The following is an 18,798-nucleotide window of genomic DNA, read 5'->3' as shown; positions in this document are numbered from 1 at the left end:
TTTTTCTCCTCCCGATTCTGGCTCTGTCCTAATACACCATTTCAAGGCAGCAGATTTGTGGAAGCCTGAGGCAGGTCTTTTTTCTGCAGCAACTGTTTTCTATGGGACATTTTCAGGTGCCATCAGCACTGAAAGCAATCTGCTGATAATATTTATAGCCACATAGGTCCAAATATCACCCAGCTATGGATGCGAGCTCAGCCCTCCCTTACACCACCGACTGCAAATACAGAACAGAGAGATTTTGCCCACGAGGTCAAAAAAAGCAGCAAAGCAGACCTCAGGCAGCGCCAATCGGTAGAATATCAATTAGTCCCTTCCAGATAGCGATCTCCTGCTTTCTGTTCCACCAAGACACTTAAATCTGGAAAAGAGGTGATGGAACAGAAAGGCTGGGGAACATCTGACTCAGCTTGGATGGAGACTTGGGGCTGTGTGGGCAGACAAGTCCCGGGGCTCCACAGCCCCAAGGCAGAAGAGGCTGTGGAGCAGAGCTTGCCTACAACAAAGGCAAATATTAACATGTCCAAAGCCTGCCCTGAATTTCTTCTGAATACCAGGATTTTCAGACCTGCAATTTCACCAGCATCATCCCTCATCAATTAAAAGTGACAAATGGTTCCTTAAGATGTCGTTATTGCACGGATTTCTATAACCTTGTACCAAAACACAATGTTATGTTCCTATTAAACTGTGCCTGAGTGATTCCTCTGACTTCACATAGTTAATTGTGGTGCCTAATTTGGAGAGCGAGGCTCTCTGAAGAGTCAGTGGCCAGGTGTGAGATGCTCACTGGCTTGGTCAGAGCTCATGGATCTAATCTGAATCCACCTCTTTTACCTCCTCCTAGTCCTAACCACAGTCTGATCCATCACTGTCTTTTCCCAGATAGTCCATCTTCCCTTTACAGACTTACTCCGTATTTATCACCACTGTTCTTCTCTTCTCAGATGTGAAAATAAAGGCTCAAATATGTCATCTTCAAAGCCTGAGGCATTATGTGCTGGCATGCAAAACAGGAGAAGCTGAAATATAAACATTTATATAAAAGTAATATCAGCATTTAATATCGGTGTGATAAGTGGCACCTCACAATCACCTTCACCTTTCATGACAGGTTTGTATGTAATATCACAGAGCCGTACCTTCGCATACAAAAAGCTCCTGCAATGTCAACAAGATCCAGTTATTTGAAATGTTCCCCTTTGCTCTGCAAAAGCAAAACTACAAGGCTTAAATTCTGCAGTAAATTCAGAGAAAAGATTCGTGGCTTGAACTGAAAGAGTACTCAGGGGTACGACTTTTCCAAGTCTGTTTCAACACAGGAACCAGCAGATACATCTTCCTTCTCCACTCGATCTTCTTCACCTCCCTGGCTGCTGTGGAGAACAAGTACACAGAAGCTCAACAAACTTGTCTTGCTAATGGGACAATAGAGCATGTGGCCGCATGCCCTTCTTAAAAAGTTCATGATTTTAAATCATTCAGCAGGTAAGTTTCTAGTCTAGATGTTACCTGTCCAGCCCTCTTAACTGGCCAGCCTGCTCTTCCCGATGCCGCCCCGCTGGGGTGCGTCCAGGGCAGAGGGAGAGCAATAAGAGGCATTTACAGACAGACGCCACCAAGTCTTTCTTCTGAAGGGATTCAAAGCAATTTGGGAGGGATGCTCTGCAAGGCACGCGTCTCTGGGATCCTACTAGAGGTGCAAAGACTCTTGCTGAGAGGAACTGAAGGACACCTACACACAGAGTTCACTATTTCGTATCTATAAGCCATTCCTCTCCCACGCCCAGCCGATGTGACTGTAAGGCCTTTAAACCCTGCAGCTTTCTGATGCGGATCTTTCTTAGACCAAACAGGCCTTTCTTGAGCATCCCATCTTCCATCACGCTGTAACAGCCAGCCAGAGCCTATTTCAGATGCCCAAGTGACACGGACGTGCTGGCACTGTCTCCCCTCTGCGGTCCCCGACGGGCACTGATGTTCTCCCGGCAGCTCACGGCATCTCTCCCTCCCGTGTTTGGGTGCAGAGAGCAGAGGGTGACTTCTTCAGGTCGCAAGCAAAACTCCCCGTGTGCCCTGAAGGGCTCACGCTGCAGATGCTGAGAAGTTTCTCTGCTAGACACAGCAACAGTTAAGTGAGCAGAGACACTCTGAGCCCTCGTTAGATACTGGAAGAAAAGGCATGCCAAGGCAGACCACATTATTTCCCGTGATATATGAGCTAACAGGAACACCATGCTCCATAGTAAATACATGCAATTCTTCATATAAATATAGACATGATTAAGTACCACGCAGCAGTAAAACACCTCCAGGTCAGCAATAAATCCCTCCTCCGCACGGTTACTCGTGCTCTAAGCAGCAAAGGAGACCCTGTTGTCAGGAAAGAAAAACATTTGAAGAATCTCGTTCTTATGGCAAAGGAACGAACAAAAAGCACAGAACGGGGTTCAGAAGTTCAGAAACACTTTATTTTTCCTTCTGCTATTTTCTTATGAAAACAAAACAAAACAAAGTCTGCTTGTTTTAAAACCCATTCAAAAGGCTTCTGAGAGAACCCCCAGAGGAGTAAGGAGCGGATGACATTACAACAGTGGTATGCAAATGATCTTTTCCCCAGGAAATATAAGATTTTTGTGTTCATATTGCAGTAATTACAGCTTAACAATTAAGAGGACTATGATTTTATCCACCAAGCCTAAAAGCTTTAAGTAAGACATCTCAGTCATTGCTTGGGTAACATTGGAGACATTTCTTCGGACAGTTATAGCTTGTGATTCACTTGGAACAGTTTCCTAGGGGTAAGAAGTAGTCTGGAAATGGAAATCCCACCAGGTCTCCCTTTGGAAAAGAACTGCCGTATCTTATCGAGTACGTCACCTATGGTCCGCAGTAGGACAAGCTGCGCTGTTAGAAACACACACTCCCTATTTGTTATCAGCTGGATCCAATAAACAAAACGACCTATGCCAGCATCTCCAAAATCCACAGTCACCCTGAGACCAAGTTTAACTTCCACTTTTCATTCATCCTCTATCCTCACTGAGCCTAGCCCTCAGATGCTGAAGAGCTCCGAAACCAGGTCCCCAGGCACGGCTCACACCACCCCTACAGCACTGCCAACAGCAGGCATAAGATTCGCAAACCTTCAAGCAATTAAAATGCAATGTGTCCCCTGTGCCTAAAAAACTTTCTCACCTTCTTCTGTCTCCTGTCTGGGGTCATAGCTGCACATCAAGAGCGTCAGAGACTATTCAAGCGGTAACATACGATGGGGTTATTGGAGAAGCCCAACCTTAGTGTAGCAAAAAGGAGCTTTCACATACAACTCCAACACAGGATGCGCAAACACACGGTGTACGAGCTCCTGACTGTGAATCTGCAAACGTTAACCCTCCGCACACAGGGAGGCTACAGACTCTGACAGGCATCAGAGCTCGGCAGCGACCGACGTATCCATCGCTGTGTATCTGGGAAAGCCTAATGTAATCCAATATAATCACATTGGCTTGGATGCAGCGGGCTGAGGTTCTCCTGCACTGCAGATCCCCCCCCGCGTGAGACAGGGCGTGAGAGGCACCCGGACAAACTACACGCGCCCCAAGATTTGGTATTGTTGTCAGCTCCGTGCGTCTGCTGAACTACATTAGGAAACACGAGGCATGGGGACCCGGGTGAAATCCACCCTGTCTGAATCTGACCCCGAATGCCCGGGAATAAAAACACACACACAAAACGCAGGCACCACTGGGATTAGGTTGCAGCTCTCCCTACACAATAGCTCTTCCCAAAGCACTAAGCCACCAGCCAACAGCACCTCTTCCAGAAAGAACCACTAAACACCAGTTAACGCACATCAAAAAAAGTTTAATATTTTCACAAGTATCACGTAACACTAGTATCGGAGCTACTAGTGTGCAAAGTAAAAAGACTCTCTACCTTTGCAAAACCAGTTAGGCATGCAATTTTTCAGGTAGACACACACTTAAAGCTGCAATGACTGTTTGTGACTCACATGTTACTTTACAACATTCACTCACAGTGCACCATAATGCATATTGAAATGTTATCGATAGGTAGGGCAATCCAAATCTGTGGGGAGTGGAACGAGGACAAAGAGGAGTAGCCTGCAAATTTCCATCTACTTTCTGCAGGAAAAGGCAGCAGGGAAAACCATGCAGACATCTCAAATTCATTTTTGGTAGAAGAGCGGGAATTAAGGACTACTGTGTGGTCTCCCTCTTTGCAGAAAGTAGCGTGACTTGCAAATGTTATTCATCGTTTGCCTTCCTAACTGCTTCTCAATTTAAGTAATGCAACTGGTATGCAAATATAATAATGGCATTGACTCGACAGAGGACAGGATACACCGAGCGTATACGATCTTTGCTGTTGCTTTAGTCCTTGGAATAAGCTGGGTCCTATTTTGGCCTTATGGCGTGTTTAGCTTATGAACCCGGGTCCTCAAAGGCAAGAACAAAATGAAACCCTCGTATTCCTTTCTGATCACTAACTCTGGCTGAGTGTTTGTGTTTTGAGTGGCTGCTTAACAGTATTAAAGTATTAAAGCTTTGTGTGGAAGCAAATACCCATTTAAGGCGAGAGACGGAAGTATCCACATCCAAGTGACACTGTCTAGCTGCAGATTTGGTAGAAGGTTTAGGCTGATCTAGACTAACAAGAAGAGATAGAAAATATTTTAATAAGAACTCTTAAACAGAAGAATACAGCACAGCCCACCTAGGGACCATATATCTACCGATTTCCCGGGTCTGGAGATTTGGATTACCCCAATCACCAACCACTTTGTTTTACTCTGTAGGGATTTCTTGCCCAAACGCGACAGATTTCGCCCAGAAACACAACACTATTCACAGAAGCAATGGGAAATACCAGTGGAACCAGATCTGTGGGACAAGGGCGTTTACTTTTACCATGACAAAAGAGGCATCAAGGAAGCAAGTAAGTCGCGTTGTCAAGTCCCACTATAGAGTTACGTGCGTGCACAGTTGCTGACACACCATAATGTTTTCACAACCGCTTGATACGAAACAACAGCAGGTAGATATGCAGGAGGGAGCTGTTGCTTCCCCTTTGCTAAAAGCATCAACACCCGGGTCTGGTGGTCAGCGTGCTGGCGGTGTGCTTAACAGGGATGCTGCAAAGAACACATTTGGTAGGGTAGCTCTCAACGCACATCACTTGGGGGCAATTTCATCTCAGACAACAACTGATTTTTGACAGCTGCAGAAATTATAGACTGATTTTTCCATGACCTACAGATGGGGAAGGTACCAACAAGGTGAATAAGAAACATGCAGATTGGGGTCCAGAAACAGGAGATATTATTAACAGCACACATTCTATCTTGTATCCTATTTTTTTATGTCATTAGTTGTTTTGTTGTTTTTTTTTTTTTCCCCGATAAAGCAGTGAGTTCTGGGTTTTTACCAGTTCTGACTATGCAGTCGCTGCTTTATGAGAAAGTGCTCACAAGACAGAATCGGGGCCGGGATTGCGGAGTTCAGTTCTGCTCGGCATCGCGAAGCCTGCATCCCACCGCTGTGATGAGCGCTGCCCCTTTCCCGCTGCCGTCCTCTGACAGCAGGAAGGTCACGTCGCAGTTGGGTGCCAGGTCTTTGACTGTTTGGTGCATGATCCTCGAAAAGCTGCAAAAGGGAACAACGGCAGCGGGTGAGGGAGGTCCCGCAGCACCTGCCGAGTGTAGCACTGCCACGGGCCTTTGCAGTGCTCCCCCTTTCCCCGGGGAAAGAACGAAAATGCTGGAAACTAGAGTGGATTTTAAGACTGGGAGTTAAAGGAAAAAACCACTTGCATACCACCCCTGCCTGTGTGGGGCTAACGTTGGTTGCTAGTACCAAAGCAAAGGGGAGAGAAGAGACCGCGTAATCACCTCCTTCCCACCCATCACCCTCCATGCACACCACAGATGGGCGCTAGGTCCTCTCCTCCTCCCGCTGCCAGCTCTTTCAGACTCCCACCCTCGCCTGCCATTGCTTCGCAGCAGCCCATCTCCCCTGCACGCTGCACAGAAGCATCCTCCAAAGGGGCACCAGGCATTGCAGCACTGCTCTGTTATTGCCTGTGCACAGCCAAGACATCCTTCCCTCCCTGTGCGGCAATCTGCGTCCCCCTCCAGCGTGTCACCATCCCCAGAATCCTTCTCAAGTCCTTCTTGATCTTCTCGTTGCCCTTTAGAAAGCCCTGACCATCCCTGATTAAGTCTTTTTTCCCCTAGCTTTTATCCTAGCAAGTAGGAGAGACCAGTGCCTCGAGAGAAAGGATGCATAAGCAGCGGGCTACAGATCGCGGGCAAGCAAACGCCGGGAAGGTGAATACTCACTGTGGATGTAGTTTGTACAGAGTCCCATCCACACCAACCGTTATCTCCAGGTGCTCTAATCCTCTGTTCTCCCTAATTTTATCTACAACCGCAGCCATTCCAGCGCCGCACAACTGAGCTGCTCGCCTCGACACTGCTCCACACACGGTCTTGACAATGATGCTGTCGTCGCAGGTGCTGTTGAGCCCCAGCTGCTGGAGGATGGCTCGCACCTGCAGCAAGGCTAACCTGTCACTGCAGAAGCAGAAGAGCCCAGTGTTAAATTAAAGGTTTCCCTCAGTCAAGCCACGGCCACAAATGACACTGCATCGATGGCTGCGCCCACACCAAGGCAGCAGCCTTTACTGCCAGCACCAGAGACCTCGGGGAATGCAGATTCATTCACCTCTGCACCATGCTGGGGTTGTTTAGGCTGGTGAAAAGGAGGCTGAGGGGAGACCTTATCACTCTCTACAACCACCTAGAAAGGAGGTTGTAGTGAGGTGAGAGTTGGTCTCTTCTCCCAAGTAACAAGCGGTAAGACAAGAGGAAACAGCCTCAAGTTGCACCAGGAGAAGTTTAGACTGGATATTAGGAAAAATTTCTTCACCAAAAGTGTTATCAAACATTGGAACAGGCTGCCCGGGGAAGTGGTTGAATCGTCATCCCTGGAGGTATTTAAAAGACTGCTAGATGTGGTGCTGAGGGACATGGTTTAATGGTGGACCTGGCAGTGTTAGGTTAACAGTTGGACTCGCTGATCTTAAAGGTCCCTTCCAGCCTAGACGATTCTATGAGTCTATGCCACAGTGCAGGAGAGGGGCACAGGCAGCAAGGGAGGCTCCGAGTCCAGCTCTGCATTGCTTCCCCTTCTCTTTTCTTACCAAAGGGCATTTCAGGAAAATATCACCAACTTAGGGTTTTTCCCCCACTTTAAGATTACTTTAAAACACAGAGTCCGAGCAATAAAGACACAAAAGCATCCAGTAAAGCAGTGCTTGTTCAGCTAGTGCTCATTCAGTTCAACACTTATAGCTAGACACACACAAGGGGCACAGGAAAATGGCTTGATTTCCAGGCAAGCAAATAAAACGATACAGTATGGGAATCCTCGACAGCCCTTCCCATGATTTAGCAGTCACCGCTGCTAGAAATTCAGATGACGTTGTAAAGAGTCCTCCTGCACATGCGCAGGCTCTTGCTGAAAGCAAAATTATCTCGGAAGAACCAAGCAATGCTCGCTGGCTGTCCCTCGCCTCCAGCAGTGTCACCAGACAAGTGTTGCCAGACTGTTTCGCCCCGAACAGCCTCCCGTGCGGCGCTCTTACCTCTCAATCTGAGAAAGGAATTTTGTTTCAAAGATATGTCTGGTCTTTAGCGTCTCTGAAATCTGGCCTCGGAACAGGAACCCCCGTTTGGTGAAGTCGATCAAAATATTGCGGACTATTTCCCCCAGGTACATCCCACTGATCATTTTCTCGTACCTGCAATGAAAGACAGGGGCACAGGCTCAGAGGGACGCTGCTCACATTTGCAAAGGCAGCATCGCAGCTGCGTTCTCAGCCAGGTGTCCTGCCCACACACACTGGGGACACGAAATACGCAACCTAATTTACACAGAATGGCCGTTTACTAGAAAAATCGCGTCAAGAAAATGCATGAAGACTCAGTGGGAAGCCTTGTAAGCCCGTCTAGAAACATTTCATCTATTCCTCGCTGCCATGTTCCCCCGGCCAAGCTGCTGTTAATGTCAGCTGGTGTTTCTCCCAGATGGAAGAAATGAAAACCCGTTGCCAGAGAGCAGGACAGCGCCCAGATGAAAGCCAAATTTGCTGTGCATCCCCCAGCGACAGCCCTGAGTGGACCTCAGGGAAAACATGTTTCCACCGCACAGTATTTGGGAACCCCCTTGAATCATGGCTAAGACCTTCAACAGAAAATGCTCAGCGGCTCCATGCAGCAAAATTACAGGAGAACCACAAGGTACAGTCACTAAGTGCGGTGTTTTTAAGGGAGTCCTGTGCTGCAAAACCTTGTGAAAGACAAAAGATGTGAAAATATATGTCTGGCACGCTCATAGGACCTGTAAACCAGCAAGCTGGGGGGCCAGGGTTGGTTTATGCTTTTCAGTTAATTCTAGTACCTGGTTTCCAGTAGGGAACCAGTGGTCGAAAACCCACAGGGAGGAACCAAGCTGTCTTGAACTCCTCTTGCCCCCGACTTTGCACACAGGACCCGAGCTTCCCACTTGCAGGCCTGCCCCAAGGCTAGAGAGATGGAATGTCTTCCACCTGCAGACCTCTTCCCGGCACACGACAAGGAGCAGTCCACAAGCAATGCTTGGCACCGGTACAGGGCAGAAAAGAGGGCAAAAGGTCCACTGGGCACTCCTCCTCCAGCATCATTCTGGTTTGAATGGAGCATTTTGGGGTCCACGAGCTGTGCCCTTACCGGTGAGAACTAAATGCTTTTCAATTTATCGAAAAATGCGTTCAGTGATTCATCCTTTATTTCACCTCCTGAAGCTCTAAAGAAGGGTTTTCTGCCCTGGATTGAGCGGAGCCCAGCACGCCATCCTGCTGGAAGCAGGCCATGCAGTCCATTTAATACTATGAGCTCTCTCAGGCTTGTACCCAGCAAGTGTCCTCCCCTCTTGAGTGCCTAACTCTCTTTGGAATAAATTATTCCCCCGGCTACTGCCCTGTGTCTGCTTACTCCATGCCAACTCTGCCCCTGCATCAGGCTGGCTCAGCATCTGCCTCTCCAGGTCTGTTTGAGTCCTAACTTCTAAAGAGCTTCCCAATGGACCTGCCAACTTCTCTGCATCCCCCAGGTTGTCAGGCAGATTTACTTTAGTCACAAAATCTTTTTAAAAGCTCCTGGCATCAACGCATTGCTGCAGAGAAATTATGAACAATTGCAGTCTGGGCATGCAGAAGTCTCAGCCAGTTTCATCAGCTTGTGATCATCTCCTTATTAACCCTTTAGTGAAGGGGGAAGGGAAGCACTTGCGCAAACAAAAGCTGTACCCCCAAAATGGGATCCAACCTCCAGGGCCAAGGAAGGCAGGTCCTCTAACACGACACATTTCACCCAGAAAATTGCCTGAAATCAGACCTGGCTGCAACTGCTAGAAAACTCCTGACTGCTTTACAGTGAGCAGCTCCAAGCTCCAGCCATGCTGGCTGGTCTAGGCTGAGGATTTCTAGAGGCAGAGCCCTCTAACGAAGACAGTTCAGCTAAAAGAGATTAAACTGAGACCAAGAGCAAAGAACGACAAGCCAACTTTAAACCTCTCAGTACGACACAGGATGAGAAAAAAAAAAAAAAAAAAAAAAAAGAGTCTCCCAGTAATTTCAAGACTCTTGAAGCTCTCACCAAAAACCCTGCTGCAGTCCCATGGCAGCAAATAAGCCGCAAAAAAAGCAGCGACCAGGAAAAGCACAGAAGAGGGAGATCCCACAGGATAGCAGGGCTGCAGTCATTTTCAACTCTTTACCTCTCCCTTCTCCAACTGGGAGAAATCCAGTTCTCTTTTAAAAGCATTTAAGGCAGCCTGGCTTATACTTAGCACACCATTTATCCCGCAGTACCTTTGCTTTCCAGCGTTTAGTGAATAGTCATCAACTGCTTTGTCATATATTGTCCTGATATCGTCCAGGCATCCATTATCCCCGAACGCTCCCCACTCCGTGTTCACGCACATCCGTCCTTGCTCACCATCCACCATCTCTATGTTTCTCATCTCTTCCATGTAACAGGCGTTGCTGCCAGTTCCTGAAAGGAAAAAATACTGAAATTACTCTTTGTTTTGGAGCAAAGCGACACTAGAATAAGCACAAGGGCCCCGACAAAATCTTCTGGGGCATCTTGAATGCGCTTTTTCTGAATGATCATTATTTGAAACATCATAAAAAAACCCTCACTCTTTAATAATCCTGAATTGAGGGACAATATTACTGCTGCGATGCACTGCTCAGGGTGGCTAAGAGAAGAAGAGGCTCACCCAGGCCACCTGGGCTGAGGGTCCCCCACTACAGGGAGGAGCAGCAGCGCGGCACTTTTGGCACACCAACCCTCAGGTTCTTCTGAACCCAAAACCGCAGCAAGAAACCAGCTGGATTTTGAAGTTAGGAACCACCTTCCAAAAGCCCATGGGCCCACAAAATTCGGGGGAAAACTTGCGGAACTGAAAACCTCAGCAAGTTCTGAGGCATCAGGCAAAGAAAACCCTAGGGGGTTTACCAGCTAATTGCAGGGTATTTTTCAGTTCTTCCTCGGTGTTTCTTTTCTGATTCAAATTGCTTAAAGTTTCTCTGGCAGGAAGATTACTTCCATGTTGAAATGATGCCATATCTGATGCTGCTTAAAGGCGATCCCAAGGAGCGTGGCAATTACAAAGTGTTCCGTGTACACCGAGGCCTTAGGGAGCAAAGCTTTATTAGCAAAGAGAGGGCAGCTTTTGCTGCTACCTGGGGCTAAAGTTTTCTTGAAGCTGCCTACTGAACTCTCATATAACCCCCCATCACAGATTCTGCACCAGTGACATCAGCAAGTCTGCTTTCCTTTGTGATTTTTTTAGGGTACTGTATTAATAAAGTCTGAGCAAAAGTAGGTTGTCCCACAGTAAGCCCCTGCTACAGGGGAGCTGAGCCACGACACGGGTTTTGGGGGGGTGGGGAGGGAAGTCCAGGCTTGCAAACCAAGACCCAGGTTTGCAGGAGCAAACCAGAGCGAACCCAGTTGTGGACCATCAGCACTGGCCAACCTCCTGACAATGCCAAGTCTCATCATCCATCCAGAACGAGCTAAGTAAGGGCTGCCTGGATACGTGGATACCAATTAAATACAGGCTGTTGGATTGACAGGCTTTTAGATGATCTCCTGTTGCCAGCAGATAAAAAGCAGAGACCTGGTCTCATCAGTGCCTATTTCCAAAGTATTCAGCAGTGGAGGCTCAAAGCATCGACTCGGCTGGGCAGGACAGCTGGCACTGGGCAGAGACAGGGCACCAGCGTGACATGAACTCGCCCTTGCAAGAATATTTTTTCCCTGCCAAGCAACAGCAGGAAATTTTACCCACCTCCCTGCACTGGGTAGAGCAGGGCGACTGCCGGCTCACGCAGGCTCCTCGGCAAGCCCCATCAGCCTGGCCAAGGCAACTCAGGCAGGGCAGAAGGAGCCGTCAGAGCCCCAGGGCTTTCCCTCTCATTATCCCAGATGTACCCAGGCCACCTCCGACCCCCTGCTCTGCGCACAGACAGGCTGGCTGGAGAGGGCATCTGGCAGGGCTGCAGCAGACAGTCCTCGGAGGATGCTCTCAGCACCCCAAGGACACGCTGTCCTTCCCGCGGGGAACTCTGTCCCTGAAAACACACCACTGACGGAGCTGCGCAGACACGGCTTCCTACCCACACCGCACTGTGCTGACTCATCCTAGACATTTTCCAGCTGTCTGGAGGAGAAATCGGCGGCGTTTTATTTTCCTACAAGCCACCTCGCAACCAAAAGCATCCTTAAAGCTTGCAGGTGCCTCTTCCCCTTCTCTCCCACTGAAAGCTCATTTCTCTGGAGAGCTTTGGTAATTCACAGTGCCTTGTGCCACAGGCACCCACAGTGTGGCATTTGCAAAGCCATTGGAGTCGCCTGTGGAATTCTCTCAGCTGTCTCACTGCCGGGAAGGGAGCTGTCAGTTGCTGCGCTTTGTCTATCAGAGCTTCCCACCACATGCCATTCGGGAATCGTGGCTGTGCTTCACAAGTTTATTCTGAGAGACCACATGCTCAAGGGAAGCGGTGGGCTACCTGAACACCCCGGCAGGGAAACTCTTACGGGCTAAACTAACAGATATCCCAACAGCTGGTGGAGCTACCCAAGCCCACAGTCGCTCGCTTCCCAAGCTCGCTTCCCAGTTAAAACAGGCAGGATTTGTTCAGCATTACAGCCTGTGCTTATCTCAGCTGATCACGCACAGGACTAAGCTGGCTGTTGAATTTTGCTCTTAATTCCTTCACACAGCTTCCTTTCGTTAATCTCAAAATCTTTCACTCCTGGACACCCTAGCTCTATTTTCAGTTAACCACGGGGATGTCTCCACGAGAATACAGAAAGATGTGTCGACGTAGTGTTTCATAAAGAAGTGTCAAATAAAAAGCAGCTCTGACACGCACCCACAATGAGTCCGATTTCACAGTTTGGGTCTTCATAAGCACAAGTCATCATTGTACCCACTGTATCATTCACCACGGCCACCACATCCAAGTCAAACTCCTTCGGAAGAGAGAAATAAAACAGTGAGAACTCTGGCCTTGGGGCAACTCACCACACCAAAGGGAAGACACAAAAGGAGTACACCGTCGGGAACTCTGTCAAAGCACACTGGAAACAAACAACTGAAAGTACCATCCTGATTTTACACATGCAGAAACAGGAACTTGATCTACTAGCAGGTAGCTAAGGCTCCTCGCATGCTTTACCCACAGTAGACACTGTCTTCAGAAAAAAAAAAAAAAGTATATTCCTGACTGTTCTCTTTGGCTTAGATATATTTAAGTACAGATCTTGTACACAGGCATATGGTAGAGGGCTATCACTGTTGTATATTACAGCAGTGCAGGAGCAAACCCAGTAGGAAGGGTTTTTAAGATCCTCTTTTCACTCGCTCATAAAACTCTGCTAAAATTAATGCTCTCCTCAGGCTGCTTTCCTTCCTTGCCTAGAAAGATAACAGAAAGATTCCGCTTGAGACCTTTTTCAAGAACAAGGCTCGGGAGGGGTAAAAACTGTCATTTAGGGTGCACTGAGGTGGATTCCTGCAATCACTACATTGAAAACTCCTGCCTTCTCCATGCTCTGATGCAGTGAAAATTGCCACAGGATTTGAAAGAAGCCTTGAAAGTTCTGCCAAATTTAGCAAGTTAGAAGTCTCTGTGGAAAAAACAAAAAACAAGCAATGAAACAGAATGCCCGGTGTGGCTCATTTTGAGTAGCAATTTTGGTCTGGTGGCTGAACTCTCCCATTTCCACTGCACACCCTCTAGACCATCCTACGTGGTGGTCAGGCTACATGCCAGCATCAGAGGCAGCACAGCCACACCGCGTTGGGGGCTGCTGTATCTGGACCCGCTGCAAGGCAAACACCTCCTGGGCAGGACAGGAGGCACAGCCCATATCCTCAAGGCACACAAACCCTGTGAGAGGGAACCAGTCTGATCTACTGGATCTGTCAAGTCTGGAGGGGAGGGAGAAGTAGGAGGAGAAAAAGAAAACAAAACCAAAAGAAAAAAAAAAAAAATCACCTCTCTCCTTTTAATTCCCTCTCTAAGCAAATACACCACATCTTCTCCCTCGCAGTCTGTAGCTTTGAAGCCTTTCGTCCAATTGAGGAGGATCCCCTAAAAAGAAAGAAATTAGGTTATTGAGTTTCCTGGTGCACTACAGATTGTCCCAAAAAATCCACAATCCTCTAAAAGATGACCACTGAGCATTTCTATCTGATAACTGTCCTGCATTTTGCTGACCTTCCCAGCCCATAAAAGCACAAAATCACAACGCTTCACATGGGTGACCACAGGTTATCGTACACCGCAGCTCCAACCCCATGGGTTGATGACAGGATGACAAGTTGGTGAAACTTGGCAGTGAAGAAGTTAAACACAAAAGCAAAGAGAAAAAGGGTACACATGGCAGGGACAGCTGCAGGCTACGCTGTCACCTGCGGGGTGACATAGCCGAGCAGAGCAGGCCCTGATCCATCCACTCCATCGGGGAGAGCAGATCAGCTGGGGAACAGGAGTGAGCAGCAGGGATGGACTTTTGCTTACTGCTTGCAAAACCCGGGAAGTATCACAGTCCAGCAGGTTTATACAATTGGAAAAAACCACAATGCCTTAAAAAAAGGGGTATCGCCACCACGGAAAATTTAAATGCTCTTATCTGTCACAGCCATGGGCTGAGCAGCATTTGCATTACTACCTTTAAAGGAACTATTTATAGGAGCAGCTGTAGTGGTCAGGGTCAGAGCATGAACCCTCCCCTTGTACAACCTCCCTGTAAGTGTCATGTAGATGACAGGCAAAGGCAGAGAAATGGGACCTAGAATAAGCACAAAAGCAGATTCAAAAGATACTAAAGAACTTACAGCATCCAGACTGGTCTGCTTGCAAGGGAAGGAAAATGTGAAGCCCAGAGGAAGACGTGCGCCTTTTATCCCCATATAATCCAGGAAGTCAGAAATGCAGGTAACGATGTGATCAAACAGCTTTAAAGAGAAAAGTCACGCGTTTGAAGTTGTACGCGTTACATGCTCTTAAGAAGGTATTCATAAAAGCAGCAGTGCTGCAAAAGAGAAACACAAATACTCACCTCTTCTCCTGTTCCCTGCATCACCTCTATAGGAATGGCATAGATCTTGTTGTGCATCTCCACTGTTCTCCTTTTACCGCTGCGGATTTTCACCAGCAAAACTCTGAAGTTTGTCCCTCCGAGGTCAAGTGCCAGAAAGTCTCCATTCTCTGTAAAAGAATGCGCGTGTGTGTGTATTTAAAGAACCATAAGCAAAATCTTAAGAAATGTTTTCCCCAGAAAGCACTTCAATATAAAATCTCTTAGAAGCTCTCAGTTGGGAAGATCTTCACCCAAGGAGGATTTTAGATGCTGCTCTGATTATTCCAGCCTTTTTTTGTGTGTTTTTTGGTTTTGTTTTGTTTTAAGCCAACAAGGGAAAGGGGACCCACACAACTGTTCCCTGAGAGAAAGCAGAAATTTGGCCAGCCATCCTGAAATGGAAAAAACTACCCAGGTTGTGCAGACAGGGTTCAGATAGGTTTGGGTTATGAGTTTTCTCCTCACAGGTCCTGGCTTGATGCATCCTGGGGCAAGGACACGGGCTGGGCTGCCAGCAACCGGCACAAAGGCAGCACAGGCTGCTCTGCCCAGGGCTGGGATTCCCTCCTTTGGGCAGCTCAGGAAGCTCCTCTTCCGTTGCACCAGATCTGCTCAACCCTCCACCAAACCCAAACCCAACTGCTGAGAGCCCAGCCATGCCTCTACCTGTCCCGTCCGGTGTGCTGCGGACAAAGGTGGGCAGCATCTTCACTTTGGCAGTCTCGTGCGTCTTCTTCTTCAGCCCCGCTTCCATCTCCGCCCTCATCCTCTTCTTCACCTGCAGCAGCTGCTCGTGGGTGAGCTTGAACTCGGCCAGCGTCTCGTCGATGAGCCGGTGCTGTTCCGACAGCCGGTACGCCACCGCCGTCACCATCGCCGCTCCCTTCCCGCTGCCACTCTCCGACAGCAGGAACCGCACTTCCGAGTCAGGCACCAAGCGCCGGGTGGTTTTGTGCAAGCGCCGGGCGTACCTGCGAGGAGGGGAGGCTGCAAGCCCACCGTCTGCCTTGCCTCTCCCAACACCCCCAAAAACCTATGCTGCCCACACGGACCAACTGCGAGGGGAGCGAGGAGCATCATCACGCCCAGACTAGCTACAGCCTGCCAAGTAGGGAAACCGCCCAGGGAGTGTAGTTCTTCCCTATGGCCTCTTTTCTCTCGGATTTCTACGAAAAATGCATCCAGTTCTGGGCTCCCCAGTTGGAGAAGGACAGGGAACTGCTGGAGAGGGGACAGCAGAGGGCTACAAAGATGATGAGGGGCCTGGAGCATCTCCCTTAGGAGGAAAGGCTGAGGGACTTGGGTCTTTTTAGTCTGGAGAAGAAAAGGCTGAGGGGAGATGTGATCAATACCTATAAATACTTAAAGGGTGGGTGTCAGGAGGATGGGGCCAGTCTTTCTTCAGTGGTGCCCAGGGACAGGACAAGAGGAAATGGGCACAAACTTGAACCTAAGAAGTTTCATCTAAACATGAGGAGGAACTTCTTCAGTTTGAGGGTGGCAGAGCCCTGGAAGAGGCTGCCCAGAGAGGCGGTGGAGTCTTCATCTCTGAAGACATTAAAAACCTGTCTGGACACGTTCCTGTGCAACCTGCTCTAGCTGGACCTGCTTTGGCAGGGGGTTGGACTAGATGATCTCCAGAGGTCCCTTCCAAGCCCATGTCATTCTGTGATTCTGTGAAAAGCCAGCAAAAAGCAGGAGAGAGCATTAGAGTCTCATCCCCTGAACCTGACCCTAGATGGGAGAAACCCCCTGGGCTCCAACACTGGATCTCCTCTCCTGGGGTCATCAAGCTGTCCTGGATTCACTGGGTTAGATGGTGTGGGGAAACAGTTCAGAAAGAAAAATTGCCCATGTTTGTTATCTTAACACACCCCAGACCTGCCTATCTGGAAAAGCCATTCAAAATAGCATTCTTGGAAATTATTTTTTTTGCCAAAATTTTATGGTTTTCTTTAACTGAGAAAATGGGTTTTTTTCAACAAAATAATGAGAAACTGAAAACGAAACATTAAACATCTTTCTCCCTTCAAAAGCTTCCTCACAAATGACACCCAGCCCTCCCAGCCAGCTCCAATGCCACGGTCTGTCCTGTACGCTGTGCTGCTGCTCCCCTTCGCTCCCCACAGCTGAGACTGGAGACTGACTTGTTATCACCAGTTACTATTTACTAAATAAAAGGCTTTTACCCTGTGTGCACAAATCACACCTCCACGCTGCATGCTTCTTTATTCTGAGCTTGGAAACCCTTATGCTGACGCTGCTCTCCCAGGACACACAGTCACTCCCAAACATCCGCAGCCCGAGGGCTTAGGCACTGGGGTTATTTTTGACACTGACATTCACATCAAACCCTGTTAACCAGGACCAGGTACACCCAAGGCAGAAGAGCTCAACTTCCCCTCTGATTTCTACATAAATCTAAGCAGCTGTTTAATTAAAAGCGTAACTTTCAAGATGGGGAAAAACGAGACAAAGCCAGTTTTTAAAAGGCCACAGAAAGGTAAGCACCAATTTTTTTCCCCTGGTTTCCAGGTATATCTTCAGAAAAGACTCGAAAAAAGTAGGGTTCAGCACAGTCATTTTTAAAACAACTGAGTTTAAATTGAAAACGGAGATCAAGGTGCGTTAATGCAGGTCTCCTCAAAGCCCAATGGGCAGGCACAAAGTAATACTTTGGACAAAGAAACTCTCCTTCCAAGAGGTCTATTGAGAACCCTTAAGGTATGTACTCAAACAACCATAGTTTGCACTGATATTGCAGTATCCAGTTACTCGGGGGTTTGGTTCTTTCCTTTGCAGTTTTGAGGGTTGTTTTTTTTTTTATAATCTCACCCTACTTCTTCAGCTTAGGACACCTCTCCTTTCCACTGAGCTCCCCATCTCAGACCCTACGCCCATGGTTCGGATGCCTCATCTCACCCCAAACCGTATGCCTGGGTAACATCTTGGGGTTACATCCTCGACCCTTTGCAAACCAGAGGGTGAAGAGTATTAATGGCAGGAGCAGAGGGACTCACTGCGGATGCATCTTGTAGAGGGAGCCATCAACCCCCACGGTGGTCCGGAGGCGGCCGACCCCTTTGTTATCCCGCAGCTGGTTGAGGATGGCACCCAGTGTGGAGGCTACCAGGTTGGCCGAGCGGAAGGACACGATGGTGCAGACGTGCTGGACGGCGATGCAGTCCTCATGGGACGGCTCCACCCCCAGGCGGGTTAAAATTTCTTTGGCTTTGTTTAAACCTTCTTTGCTCCTGCAAAAAGAGAGCAATAAAGGCTACGCCTTAGTCGAGGAGCTATAAAACGCAGGACAGAGGCGCATCCAACCATGTATGTCCCTGCTTGGGGTTTGAGAAAGGGGTTAAAAAGAAAATTTCTTGGAGATCTAGACTGGGAAGCTCCATGAGGCTTGAATTAAAACGCCCTAAACATGCAGGGTGCAGCCCTGAGAAAAGGGACTTGAGGGTGCTGATGGGCGAGAAGCTGGACATGAGCAGGCAGTGTGCTCTCGCAGCCCAGAAGGCCAATCGCATCCTGAGCTGCATCAAAAGAAGTGTTGCCAGCAGATCCAGAGAGGTGATTCTGCCACTTTACTCTGCTCTGGTGAGACCTCACCTGGAGTACTGTGTGCAGGTCTGGAGCCCTCGATATAGAAAGGACATGGACCTGATGGAGCGGGTCCAGAGGAGGGCCACCAAAATGATCAGGGGGCTGGAGCACCTCTCCTATGAGGACAGACTGAGGGAGCTGGGGTTGTTCAGCTTGGAGAAAAGGAGGCTCCGGGGAGACCTCATAGCAGCCTTCCAGTACCTGAGGGGAGCCTACAGGAAGGCTGGGGATGGTCTGTTTACAAAGGCCTGCAGTGACAGGACGAGGGGCAATGGCTTTAAGTTGGAGAAGGGGAGATTTAGATCGGATATTAGGAAAAAGTTCTTTACCATGAGGGTGGTGGAACACTGGAACAGGTTGCCCAGGGAGGTGGTTGAGGCCCCTTTCCTTGAGATATTCAAGGTGAAGCTCGATGAGGCCCTGGGCAACCTGGTCTAGTTGGGGGTGTCCCTGCTGAC

The 18,798-nt window shown here is 48.5% G+C and overlaps 1 protein-coding gene across 2 annotated transcripts in view; it reads right to left on the bottom strand.

Moving 5' to 3' along the window:
• Positions 1-2,456: 2,456 nt before the first annotated feature.
• HK1 (hexokinase 1) overlaps positions 2,457-18,798 on the bottom strand; it is a 42,355-nt gene continuing 26,013 nt past the window's right edge. For both annotated transcript variants that reach the window (XM_074154583.1, XM_074154584.1), the window contains 10 exons: positions 17,752-17,985; positions 15,398-15,702; positions 14,711-14,859; positions 14,487-14,606; positions 13,645-13,740; positions 12,517-12,616; positions 9,940-10,123; positions 7,675-7,830; positions 6,368-6,601; positions 2,457-5,672 (listed from right to left, as the gene is read on the bottom strand). In XM_074154583.1, coding sequence (XP_074010684.1) covers positions 5,528-5,672; positions 6,368-6,601; positions 7,675-7,830; positions 9,940-10,123; positions 12,517-12,616; positions 13,645-13,740; positions 14,487-14,606; positions 14,711-14,859; positions 15,398-15,702; positions 17,752-17,985 — 1,723 coding nt within the window. In that variant the 3' untranslated portion in view covers positions 2,457-5,527. The remainder of the gene's footprint in view (positions 5,673-6,367; positions 6,602-7,674; positions 7,831-9,939; positions 10,124-12,516; positions 12,617-13,644; positions 13,741-14,486; positions 14,607-14,710; positions 14,860-15,397; positions 15,703-17,751; positions 17,986-18,798) is intronic.

The sequence above is a fragment of the Numenius arquata genome, chromosome 10 (genome assembly GCF_964106895.1).
Source record: "Numenius arquata chromosome 10, bNumArq3.hap1.1, whole genome shotgun sequence".
NCBI classification, from domain to species: Eukaryota; Metazoa; Chordata; class Aves; order Charadriiformes; family Scolopacidae; genus Numenius; species Numenius arquata.
Note: the sequence above shows the minus strand (reverse complement) of the source record. Positions and strands in the feature narration are given on the sequence as shown.